Here is a 13426-nt window from a genome sequence, read left to right as displayed (position 1 = left end):
TCATATACTTTACTATTGCAATGTAGCAATCTTCTGTGTACATGTGATTTCCTCTGCTAGGAGAAGTCTGAGATCACAAATCTTGTTTATTATCAGTATCCAGAAAAGTGCCTGACTCATAGCAAAATTCAAGCATGACTCAGTCACTGGACATATGAACGAATGCACAAATAAGTCTCAGGATGTAGTCTTTTAGGAAGTAGAAATTATAAATATGATTCAGATGCCATTCTTTCAAAATCCCTTAAAAGGAGGGCATGTTCACTTTTTCCATCACTTAAAGCATTTATTTTTTTATTTTTTCCGATACGCGGGCCTCTCACTGCTGTGGCCTCTCCCGTTGCGGAGCACAGGCTCCGGATGCGCAGGCTCAGTGGCCATGGCTCACGGGCCCAGCCGCTCCACGGCATGTGGGATCTTCCCGGACCGCGGCACGAACCCGTGTCCCCAGCATCGGCAGGCGGACTCTCAACCACTGCGCCACCAGGGAAGCCCAAAAGCATTTATTTTTAAAATCATATTTCCAGGGACTTCCCTGGTGGCGCAGTGGTTAAGAATCCGCCTGCCAATGCAGGGGACATGGGTTTGATCCCTGGTCTGAGAAGATCCCGCATGCCAAGGAGCAAATGCGCCCGTATGCCACAACTACTGAGCCAGCGCTCTAGAGGCCCCGCTCGCCACAACTAAGAGAAAGCCCGCGTGCAGCAATGAAGACCCAACACGGCCAAAAATAAACAAATTAATTAAAAAAAATTAAAACCATGTTTCTAATGTCAAGAAATAACAATACCGTCCCTTAATAGCATGATGATTGAGTCAAACCGATGAGCTAAATTAATGACAGCTACTGCCAATGTTTCTTAGAGGAAAGAATAAAGGTGTTTATTTCATAGAGACACCATGAGGAAAAAGAAATAAAACAGTTGGCCTGCATTTCCTCCTGCAAATCAGTCTCTCAGACTTAATTTGGAATTTGTTCTTTCTAGGCACCAAGAGAAAATGGGCTGCCACCTCTACACTCAAACTGGACGGTCTTCCCCAAGCAGTTTAGCTACGAGAAGGCAGAGGGGGCTTCTACACAGCGCTCCGTCCCCATCACTGCCTTCCTCCCCTGGAGAACATTTCCTGGCGTCTGCATGCCACGTGGTTCTGCCTTCCTCGTCCCTAATTTCAGCACCCCTCCCTTCCGGCTGCAAGGTCAGGCAGGATAGGAATACACGGCTGCCTGTCTCTTTGGTAAAAAGTGTTTTTCCCCCATCTCAGATGTTAGGTCTTGTAAGAAGGCTAGTTAAGCATTCCGCCAAAGAGAACTGCCAATGATTTATGATTGCTGATGGTGCCCTTAATGGATTTTTATATAATTTAAAGACCTGCAGCATGATATGACCTCAGAGACCATTTAGTAAAACCTCTTTATTTTAAAAATGTCAAAATTATCACCCAAAGTCCACAGTTTACATTAGTATTCACTCTTGGTGCTGTATATTCTATGGATTAGGACAAATGTATAATGACATGTATTCACTATTACAGTATCATACAGAAAATTTTTTTTACTGCCATAAAGATCCTCTGTGCTCTGCCTATCCATCTCTCCTTCCCCCTTGACCCCCGGCCATTCACTGACCTTTTTCTTGTTTCCACAGTTTGGATGATAATGATGTGTTAACATAGGTCCATCAATAGTAACAAATGCACCACTCTGGTGGGGTGTCGATAATGGGGGAGGCTGTGCATGGGGTGGGGGCAGGGCGGGTACGGGATATCTTTGTACCTTCCTTCAATTTTGCTGTGAACCTAGCACTGCCCTAAAAAAAAAAACCAAAGTCTTAAAAAATAACAAAATGGAGACTTTGACAGGCTAAGTGACCTGACTAAGGTCACAGAGCTGGCTCCCCGTGGATCAAGACTAGAATGCAGGGTCCTTATGGTGCAAGCTTTATGCACCACACGTTGCTACCCTGCATCCCGCAATAACAAGAAAAAGTCAAGAAATACTTACTGGAGGATCTCCTCTAGGTCCAACTGAATCACCCGCTCACATGAGGGAAGTCGGGCAGGTCCTGAAGTTTACATCTGGGTTCTGTTTTCACCATCTCCCCACCTCTGTCCAGGACCGCACACACACACACACCCCAGTGCCTCCAGGCTTTTGCTAATGCCGTGCTCTGTGCCTGGAAGACTTCCTCCTCCATCTCCAGCTGCTATTTGCCCCTGAAGGTGAAGCTTCCTCTGGGCAGAATGAATCCCACTCTCACAATCCTCAACTCTGGGTACTTTAAAGATAACTTAATTATAGAACGTGTTAAGTACTGTAGTTACTTATTAGCCCTCCAACTAGACCCTGAGCTCCATCAAGCAGGACTGGATCTTAATTACATTCGCATTTCCAGAAACAAACTCTGTGATGGGGTACAATTTATGTGCTCACAAAAATGTAGAGAGGACACAAATCTCAAGTTTCTCTTTTCCAGAGTACACTTTAAGGCTAGAAAACAAACAAAATAAATATAGCTTCTACAATGAAGCAGCTGATAGAATATATTGAATATTGTACATTTAAGAGATCTGGTAGGGGACAAACTATGTATCACTAGGATATACAAATATTCTTTCCTTTATGTTAGAAACATGATTGTCAATGGTACTGTAATTTTTCATTGCTCTGAAACTGTTAATAACCATTTAAGTTAATAATAATATAGGCAATCATTTGCTTTAAAAATAAAAAATCACACAAAATATATAAAGTATATAAAGAACAGTTTGGTCCTCAGTCATGGGTACTCAATGGGAGTCATTTGGGAAGGTTATAAGGCCATCAATTATGAGGAGGCACAGATTAAATAATGAACCTGGAAAAGTCTAGATTTAGATTGTGATCACATAAGAACAAGGCAAAAAAAATCAAGGTCAGGTAGTTACTGTTTAGAGTCCTTGCTGCTTTAGGACCGTATAGGCTTTCTGGCTGTTTTACTTACACATAAAATGAATTTTAGAGAAGAAACATATTTGGTATTTATTCTAATGAAAGCATATTAATTACAATATATTTTTGAAGGTTACTTATTTTTAAAATCTTCATTTTTTAAATTCAGATGATGCTCAACCTTTTAACAGGAATGTTGGTTTGTTAGATTTGGCCATCTTTCTTTATTACCCTTAAAGTTCAAACATAAAACAAGGAGGAATGTAGGTCTATTAAAAAATATGAATACTTGTAGCAATAGTTTAAATTATTTGGCCCACAAAAATATTGCTTAAGAAATCAAGTTCAGCTTAATTGTAGGGAAATGTAATTATGCCCAAGGCTGGGATAGTTTACTCTCCTTTTGGCTTCAGGTTATACTTTTGTGGCTGGAAAAAATGTTCTTCAATAGCACTGACTAGTTCATTTAGTTCTTTCTTTAGCTGGTCGGGATCACTGCAAAATAAAGGGGAAAAAAATTCCAGGTCAGTGGATTATTCCAAAGCATATTTTAAAGACTCCTCACATAGATCAGTTAACATCGATATTTACCCTTAAGCAGAGGGCTAAATCAGACAAAACAGAACTCCAGTTACTTAAGCATGGGAACACATCTGTGATGTAGATAAAAAACTCATGTGACAATATTCATATTTTCCGCAAAGGCCTTCCTGAGGTCTCTACTATGAACAAAAGCACCCCTTCGCACTTCTCGTAAGAATTTTTAAGAAACACAATTTGTAGCCTAGCATCCCTAAAAGCTCTGTCTGTACCTAACAGTGCAGAGAAAACTTTCATGACTTCAGCTGTCATTAAATCCTGCTGAACTTTTACAAATGACATGGCTGGCAAGTCTTTGGTTTCCCAGGATATGAATGTTCTTGATCCTGTTTGTCTTCAAACTATTGGGAGCTCGGCTACAGCCTCCTGTAAGGTCTTCCCAGGATGGAAGAGATGGGGAGCCTCCTAGTGGACCTTCTGGTCACTCACCCGGAACTCAGACCCCGAGACCCCCTGTTTATTATTATTATTATTTTTTTTTTTTTTTCTTTTTGCGGTATGCGGGCCTCTCACTGCTGTGGCCTCTCCCGCTGCGGAGCACAGGCTCTGGACGCGCAGGCCCAGCGGCCATGGCTCACGGGCCCAGCCGCTCCGCGGCACATGGGATCCTCCCAGACCGGGGCACGAACCCGTATCCCCTGCATCGGCAGGCGGACTCTCAACCACTGCGCCACCAGGGAGGCCCCTATTATTATTTTTTTAACATCTTTATTGGAGTGTAATTGCTTTACAACAGTGTATTAGTTTCTGCTGTATAACAAAGTGAATCAGCTATACATATACATATATCACCATATCTCCTCCCTCTGGCGTCTCCCTTCCCCCCTCCCTACCCCACCCCTTTAGGTGCTCACAAAGCACCCAGCTGATCTCCCTGTGCTATGCGGCTGCTTTTTATTCTACTTTGGGAACAAAAGGGTCACAACTAAAGTATAAACAAAAATCCTGGGAACTAGATCCCTTTAAGGAAACTAAGTTTTCAAGCATGTGGAAAACACTCATTTATGTGCAAACAATTGGAAGGTTGATAACAGATAAAACAGACTTGTAATTAGACAGGTGTCTAATTTATGTGGCAGCCTTACATATCAGGTTACTAGCATGAGGTGAGTTACTATAAGTACTTAAAACCAAAAAGCTCAACAGAAAAAAAAAGTCCTTCAATTCAAACTTTTAATACTTCATACTTGACCACCTTTAATGTATGCAAACTTAATTTTAATGGAAAGGGCAATCTTTGTAATTAGTTAATATCATTTTTGCATTGTAAGAGTTAACCAGTACAACTAAAACAATCCATTTTATTACAGACATTAATTCTGGCTGTACTACTTACTAGCTGTGCGCCCTTGGGCAAGTGACTTAACCTTTCAAAGGCCCAGATTCCTCATCTGTAAAACTGAGATAAAGACTATTTTCTCAAGAGAGTTGTATAGATTGAGATAAATTATAGAAAGCAATTAGCACAGAACCTGGCCCAAAAACCTCAATAAATGTAGCTATCATTATAATTATTTTTACCCCCCCATTGGTAACAAATATAGTAGTTATGCTTCATAAATATATATGAATTACACAAGTCTTTTTCCTTCTCCATAAATGTGCTTTGAAGAAAATAACAGTTCTCAGGAAGGCACACTGACTAATAATTACTGTATTTTAAAAAAATATAAATTTCTTTCTTTCTTTCTTTCTTTTTGGCTGAGTTGGGTCTTTGATGCTGCACGCGGGCTTTCTCTAGTTGTGGCGAGAGGGGGCTACTCTTCACTGTGGTGCGCGGGCCTTTCATTGTGGTGGCTTCTCTTTTTGCGGAGCACGGGCTCTAGGTGTGCGGGCTTCAGTAGTTGTGGCTCATGGGCTCTAGAGCACAGGCTCAGTAGTTGTGGTGCACGGGCTTAGTTGCTCTGCAGCATGTGGGATCTTCCCGGACCAGGGCTCGAACCCATGTCCCCTGCATTGGCAGGCGGATTCTTAACCACTATGCCACCAGGGAAGCCCTTAATGGTTTTCTTAAAACAATATACATAAAACAAAACTCATCAATGAATTTACTATATATCTCCTGCTGGTTTTGCTTCTCTGTTAGAACCCTGCTTGAGATTATTACCTAAATCTTGAGATAGTAAGAGAGTGTCCTTGTTCTTAGGAGTTGAGTATTGAAGTCTGCGACTTATTTTCAAATGGCTGAGAAAACAAATAAACCAACCCAAATATATAATATTGATATGTATGGTGAGAGCAAATATTGCAAAATGTTAGCAACTGCTGAAACTAGGTTAGGGTGGGCAAACTATGGCTTGCGGCCTGTTTGTGTAAATAAAGTTTTATTGGAACACAGCCACACCTATTCTTTTATGTCCGTGGCAGCTTTCCGGCTACAACAGCACAGCTGACTGGGTATAACAAGGGCTTATGGTCTGCAATCCCTAAAATAGTTACTATTTGGCTATTTACAGAAAAAGTTTGTCAACCCCTAGTCTATGTGAGGAGTATGTGGGTATTCACTACATTATTTCTACATTTCTATAGGTTTGAAATTTTTCACAATAAAAAGTTGGACAAAACTAAAGACATCAAGGGAATTCCCTGGCAGTCCAGTGGTTAGGACTGTGCTTTCACTGCCGAGGGCGCAAGTTTGATCCCTGGTTGGGGAACTAAGATCCCACAAGCTGTGCAACACAGCCAAAAAAAAACCCCAAAACAAAAAACAACAACTAAAGACATCAACCCCAACAAAAATATTTTTTAAAAGCAGGACTTATATTTGAAAAAGATTTTATATTCAAAAGGGTTAGTGGGTTGCGGAATTCTATGAATGAATGAAATTCATGATATAAAATGTATTAATTATATTTAACGTTATCAGAAAGTAAGGAAACCTTATCCATGGCTTTATTGCTGTTGTGTGTTAGTTATGCTCATGCCTTGCTTGAGCCCTGACAGCATATCTATGGGCTGACCTAGTGCCTAATGTTTCATTTAATACATGGGAGCAACATTTCAATGACTATAATAAAAGGACAAATTTTCAAAGTATTTTCAGCAATTTAGAAACTAGTATTTGAATTTAAGTCCACTCAATAAGCCATGTGAAAAATGTAAATACCATAGATCCTTAAACAGTAAGTTGTATTGTTATTATAGAAGAAAGTTTTCTAAAATATTACACATATTTTCACAGGATAATGAAAAGGAAAAAAATATAGAGAGAAAACAGATCTTTAAATTGGACTTATGTCCATTTGTTTTCAAAAGAATAAGATACAGAAATATGAAAACACTAAGTGAGAATGAGAATTATTCAGAAGAAGATTCAGGGCTGATTTGGATGTGGCTTGCTATTTCCTTTCTGATAAAGTCCCCAACAGGTGACTATTCTGAGTTCTTGTATCCATGTTTTATAATTTTGTTTTCTTTTAATATCTCTTGCATTGCTATCAGCCCTCACTTCTTCATGCCTAAGGAAAGTCCAACTGTAACAAATCTTCCCTGCCCCTCTAATCTGCTACATTTAACCTGCTATTAGCTCACTGATTTAAGATGCTCAGAAAATTTCCTCTGCTCTTATTTCCACATAATGTAAATTTGGTCCACAAGCCAGAAAAACGCTATGGACAAAGCTTTGGAGTGTATGTGCCATTACTACCTAGGCCTGTGTCGTCTACTATAGTAGCCACTAGCCACACATGGCTACGGTGCAATTGAAATGCGGTTAGTTCAACAGAGGAACTTTTTTTTTTGTGAAATGTTTCATTTCAAAATGAAATGAAATGAAAATGAAAAATGAAATTTTTCATTTCATTTAAGTTAATTAATTGAAATTCAAATTTGAAAACTAGCACTTGATTCAGTTATTGGAAAACTTAAGTATGTTTCCAACAACTTGGGTGTCAAAATCTACTTTTTCAACTGTAAATTTTAGGAACTCTAAATACAGATTAAGGGGACCTCTCTGGTGGTCCAGTGGCTAAGACTCCGTGCTCCCAATGCAAGGGGCCTGGGTTTGATCCCTGGTCGGGGAACTAGAGCCCACATACCACAACAAAAGATCCTGCATGCCACAGTGAAGATCTCGCAAGCCGCAACTAAGACTCGGCGCAGCCAAATAAATAAATAAATAAATATTTAAAAAAACACAAAAAACATTTTAAGTATTTCCAAAAAAATATAGCATTCGAATTTGAGATGTGTGGTAAGTGTAAAAAATTGTACAGATTTTGAAGACTTAGTGGGAAAAAAATTTTTTTAAATATCTAATTAATAATTTTTATAGTGATTACATGTTGCAACGTTAATATTTAAAATTCTTAGTTAAATAAATATATTATCTGTTTCTTTTCACTATTTAAAAGTGTGTCTAGGAGAAAATTTCAAGTTGCATATGTGGCTCACATTTTATTCCTGTTGGACAGCACTGACTTAATTCACTTTTTAAAAAAATTTCCTGATTTTTTAAAAATTATTTTTATTTTTTGACTGTGCTGGGTCTTCGTTGCTGCACACGGGCTTTCTCTAGTTGTGGCGAGTGGGGGCTACTCTTCATTGCAGTACGCGGGCTTCTCATTGCAGTGGCTTCTCTTGCTGTGGAGCATGGGCTCTAGGCACACAGGCTTCAGTAGTTGTGGCACGTGGGCTCAGTAGTTGTGGCTTGCGGGCTCTAGAGCGCAGGCTCAGTAGTTGTGGCGCACGGGCTTAGTTGCTCCGCAGCATGTGGGATCCTCCCCGACCAGGGCTCGAACTCCTGTCCCCTGCATTGGCAGGAGGATTCTTAACCACTGTGCCACCAGGGAAGTCCCAAATTTCCTAATTTTGAACTGTATTCTGAATAGAGGAATGATAGCTAAGTGACTGTTAAATAGGTGTGTAATATGACATTTACACGTGCTAGCTACATGTACCACGGCTGATAAAGTTCAAAATGTTACAGGTGTTGGAAAGTGACCAACTCAAACCCTTTACCAAGGTCACAAAACACGACCCTGAAGCTACCAGACCATCGGCTCTTTGGTGGTAAGGACTCTTTCTGCTGTGGCTCTTCATCTGCTCCAAGACCCAGCATGACTTACACATAATAGGTGCTCAAAGATATCTGTTGAATGGACGTGTAATGCATTTTAATTTATTTTATCAGAGACACGGAGAAAAAGAGAAAAAGTCATTGGTGTCAGCCTCAAATATAGAGTACTAGAAAAAGGAAATTTAATTATTATTACTGAAATTAGGAATGCAATTTTCCCATCCAGGGACAAATTTGGGGTAGAAGGAAATAACCAAGTAGGAAGTAAGCACTCTTGTCCCTAGACGTTTCAAGGGGCTGTTAATGTCACAATAGTGCTGCAGGTTCTGAAACAACATTCCTAATTAAACTACATATTGGAAAGATAAAATATTTTACTTAGCGTCTGAATAGAATTTAGGAAGTTTAGGGAATAAAAGTCACAGCAGCGGCCATCCACAGCATACCTATTTCCAGGGGGGGCGCACAGTTCCGAATAGTACTTGATTTTGGGCTCTGTCCCACTGGTCCGCATGGTGGCCACACCTCCATTAGCAAAGGTAAAGGTGATCATTTGGCTGCTTTTACTGGTAGGGAGAACCTAGGAATTAATTTACACGTTATAAATTTAAGTAGTAACATAAGCTGTTCTTACCTAACTAACATTTTCCCCTGAATAAGCAAGAAAGTAAATGCAAAACAAAGAAGAAAAGAACATTTTTGAGGAAATCAGAAAATGTACTCTGTATAAATGAAATAAATAATAATAATAAGGCAATCTGTGAAAATTAACTTTATATATTACTTTTTACCTCCATGGTTCTATTAAAGCTACTAAAGTTTTACTAAAATGGAAACACATCATTTCACAAGAAATTGCTTTAAAACGATTAATAATGCATTACCAAAACCCCACAAAACACTAGGCTTATTTCACTTTCAAGGGCTTCTGGTAGATGTGTTCTTAGCTGATTGCTCTCCAAACTCCACTAAAATGACTGAAGCATTAAAATCAAAAAACACACAAGGGCAAAGAGGCAAGAGCAGTTGAGGGGGTTGCCAACCAATCGTGGTAGTCAGAAACCAGGTGGAGGGGCAGAGGTGACCTGATGGAACACAGAAGAATGCCCTCGGAGCCCCTGTAGCAGGCAGATAAGAACTGAGTCAGCATGTTCTGCAGGGCCCTGGTAAAGCTCACTACCTTGGGCACCTGGTACTGCAAAGGGCAGGTGTGAGACCAAGAAGCTATTAGATCCTCCCAAATCCCCACCTTCTGCCCACGTGGTCAACCAACCACCTCCTCAGGAGATGGTTTAAATCTCTGGTGTAATTGAACGAGAAGGGCTCAGAAGCTGGGGATGCTGGGCACCATGGAGGGCAGGGCATGGAGAAAACTTAGAGTAAGTCAGAGTCTGCACATTGAATGCTCAAACCCCTCCTCCCAGGTCCGCAGCACCTCTCCACCACTTCTGGGGCCTCAGCATCCCAGCTTATTACCCTCAGGCAGGAGATAGGGTGAGAGTGAGGCGTCCCCAGGAGACCTTGAGGGAAATAAAGACAATACAAAGGAAACAAGATCTACCTTTTAAAAAAGCTATAATTAATATCCTTAAGAGAGGTAAGATATAATACACATGAAACAAGAATAAGATGTTACTTTCTTTTTTTTTTTTTTTTTTTTTTTTGCGGTACGCGGGCCTCTCACTGTTGTGGCCTCTCCCGTTGCGGAGCACAGGCTCCGGACGCGCAGGCTCAGCGGCCATGGCTCACGAGCCCATCCGCTCCGCGGCACGTGGGATCTTCCCGGACCAGGGCACGAACCCGTGTCCCCTGCATCGGCAGGCGGACTCTCAACCACTGCACCACCAGGGAAGCCCTAAGATGTTACTTTCAATAAATTAGAGAAAAAGAGCTGAAATGTGCAAAGCAGCATTGAAAGTTAATGTTGAGGTAATCCCACCAAAAGTAGGAAAGAAGGATATAGATGGACAGTGGGAAAAAAGAAACACGGAAAGTAGAACATCACTCCAGGAGAGTCAGCATCTAAGAACCTGTCAAGAAGGACTTGTCAAGAAGGTGAGAACAGAAAATGCAAGGGAAGAGGTTACTTGAAAAACAACCATCCAGCGTCCTTCTTTGACAAAAATCAAGAGAATTTCTCAGAACTGAAAGAAATGACTCCATAGATCAACAAAGACCAACCAAGTATCCAGAAAAATGAATGGAAAGAGACCCATACTAAAAGCATATCATTGAAATTTTAGAACCCCAAGTTTAGCAGAAAGTTCCTAATGTCTTCCCATGGAGAAAAAAACAAATGGCACGGAAAGGACTGAATGAGTATGGTGTTCTCATCCCTGAATGCAGCACACAGCAGGTCCCAACTATTTCCTGAGTGAATGAATGATGGATGCTCAACGGCTTTACAAATACAGAGCAATGCTTTCCAAACTGTGAGTCAATAAAGCATGAGGGTAGAGTAAGACATTTTCAGACCTAAACACCTCCAAAAATTTACTTCTCATTCATTTCTTCTTAGGAAGCTACTAGAGGATGTGATTTAGGAAGATAAATATAAAAAGAGGAAATCATGGGGTCCAGGAGCAAGGGACCCACCCCCATAGAGTGGTGAAAGGGCATTCCCAGGATGACAGCTGGGCGTTCAACCCAGAGAGCAGAAGCCTCTCCCCAGAGGAAGGGACCAGGAGGGAGGCCATTGGAAACAAGACGGAACCAACAGTCCAGGTCGAAAACCCTACTGAGAGGTATTTGAAGGATGTGGGAAGAACTGGTGAGGGTTACATAGAAATTCACGCAAATGAAAGAACAAAGCAGCTATCAATTACAGGAAAAGTAATTCTTTATACAAATTAAGGGGAACCTAATCATAGTACACTACTTAACTAAGCAAAAAACAATAGTTACCAGTCATAATAATACAAGCATGGAATCTGATGTCACCAAGAGTTGTGGTATAAATGTACTGTGTGGACAGGGGAGAAGAGTCGTGAATGCTGGAAGTGTAAGAACTAAATCCCTATCTCCATAATAGAAAATTAATAAAGTCTAACACTGATAAGTCATAGTATCACCACATAAGCACACTGTTTAGAAATCTGGTGGTAAATACCAGGAGAAACAACTAAGAGGGAAGGTGTTTGTCTTGGCACATGGAAATGAGATGGCAGGAGTTGGAACTGCCCTGTTTAATCATAACCCTTTTAATACTATTTGCCTTTAAAAACATATTGTGTGCAGATGTAAATTAAAATATAAAAAGGTGAATATCAAAGCAAATGTCCATGTGATGAATTGGGAGATTGGGATTGACATAGATACACTTATATGTATAAAAGGTATAACTAATAAGAACCTGCTGTATAAAAAAATAAATAAAATTCAAAAATTCAAAAAAAAAAAAGGCAAATGTCCAGTATCTCATAAGGATATTCTTATTGTCCTTCCTCTACCCCCCTGCCATAGTTAGCAATACTCTTCTGCCACATTTGAGCCTTCTTTTGACTCCAGTGGGGGAATCTACATGGTAGGAAGAATGCAAACTCATGCTTCACAGCTAACAACTCCTATATATTCAGAGAACAGGGTAAAACTAAGGAGGAAGCAAGCAGTGGTTCTCAAAGTTGGACCAGTAGCATTAGCATCAGCAGGGAACTTATTAGAAAGGCAAATAAGGGGTGGGCTGCAGGACTCAGTGTTTTAACCTGGCCACCAAGTGATTCTGATGCTTTTTCAAGTTCAACTGCTGAAAGAGAGGAAAAGCTGGGTTTGCAATCAGAAGACCCAGATTCTATCCCGAGCATCACCAATTAGCTGTGTGACCACAGGCAGGTCTTACACTTCTGAGTACAGTCGTCCCTCGGTACCCGTGGAGGATTGGTTCCAGGAGCCCCCCACAGATACCAAAATTCATGGATGCTCAAGTCCATTAGATAAAATAGTGTAGTACAATAGACCCTCGGTATCCACGGATGTGAAACCCTTGGATGATGAGGGACGACTGTATCGATTTCCTGCTGTATTAAATGACGGCATTGGCTTAGATGACTAGTGAGAACCCCATTAGTTTCAGCTCATGATTTTTAACTATCTATATATTTTGATAGCTTATTTATAATAATGCCTAAAAGCAGCTTCAATTAATTATATGATTAAGTTGAGCTATTCAAAGTGTAGTCAAAAAGTAAACAGAGACGAGTTTAATTGATAAAAGACATTACTTACAGCTTTTTTATCAGGTTGGCTATCATCATAGCCAGTTGTAAGGTCCCTAATGCCAGAAATTTCAAATTTGCCACAAGTTTTTGGATAATTATTCTTCCCATCATAGTTTCTAAGGTTTTCAAATAATTTTTTAATAGTGCCTTGATCGTGGCAGATAAAATACGAAGCTTTGGTGATATGGTAGCCATACCTATCAATACAAACACAATTACATGCAAAATGAGGAACAAATAATTCTGCACAGTGTACACTGAACATGTATCAACCAGTATATTCTAAAACAAATAACCGTGACTAATTTCAAAGGAATAATTCAGCATTAAAAAAGAGGTCCAATTTTATAAAAGAGGTCCAGCAATCTACCCCAGGGATCGCTGAACTGCTCTGTGGCCCTCAGCCTGTATTTCTAAGTAAAAGTTTCTCTATTGGAACGTAGCCATGCCACGACCATTACCTTATGTATTGTGTCTGGCTGCTTTTGCACTACAAAGGCAGTGGTGAATAATTGCTTTAAAGACTAAACAGATGTTTTGTGAACACATTTAAGTCTTTTTTGACACTGGACACTTAAAAATCACATTCTTCCCTTAGCCATTTCTGCAGCTAATGTTCTCATTTGTTAAGAATCAATGTCATCATGAATGGTAATTACTATTAAG

At 40.2% G+C, this 13426-nt stretch overlaps 1 protein-coding gene across 1 annotated transcript in view; it reads right to left on the bottom strand.

Annotated features, from left to right (window-relative positions):
- Positions 1 to 1398: 1398 nt before the first annotated feature.
- Positions 1399 to 13426, bottom strand: part of PGM2 (phosphoglucomutase 2) — a 34624-nt gene continuing 22596 nt past the window's right edge. Inside the window, exons 12-14 of the mRNA XM_082611025.1 lie at positions 12768 to 12957; positions 8993 to 9126; positions 1399 to 3424 (exon numbers count right to left, since the gene is read on the bottom strand). Of these exons, the coding sequence (XP_082467151.1) occupies positions 3322 to 3424; positions 8993 to 9126; positions 12768 to 12957 (427 nt within the window). The 3' untranslated portion in view covers positions 1399 to 3321. The remainder of the gene's footprint in view (positions 3425 to 8992; positions 9127 to 12767; positions 12958 to 13426) is intronic.

This window comes from Mesoplodon mirus (genome assembly GCF_964341445.2).
Source record: "Mesoplodon mirus genome assembly, chromosome: 2".
Lineage (NCBI taxonomy): Eukaryota > Metazoa > Chordata > Mammalia > Artiodactyla > Ziphiidae > Mesoplodon > Mesoplodon mirus.
Note: the sequence above shows the minus strand (reverse complement) of the source record. Positions and strands in the feature narration are given on the sequence as shown.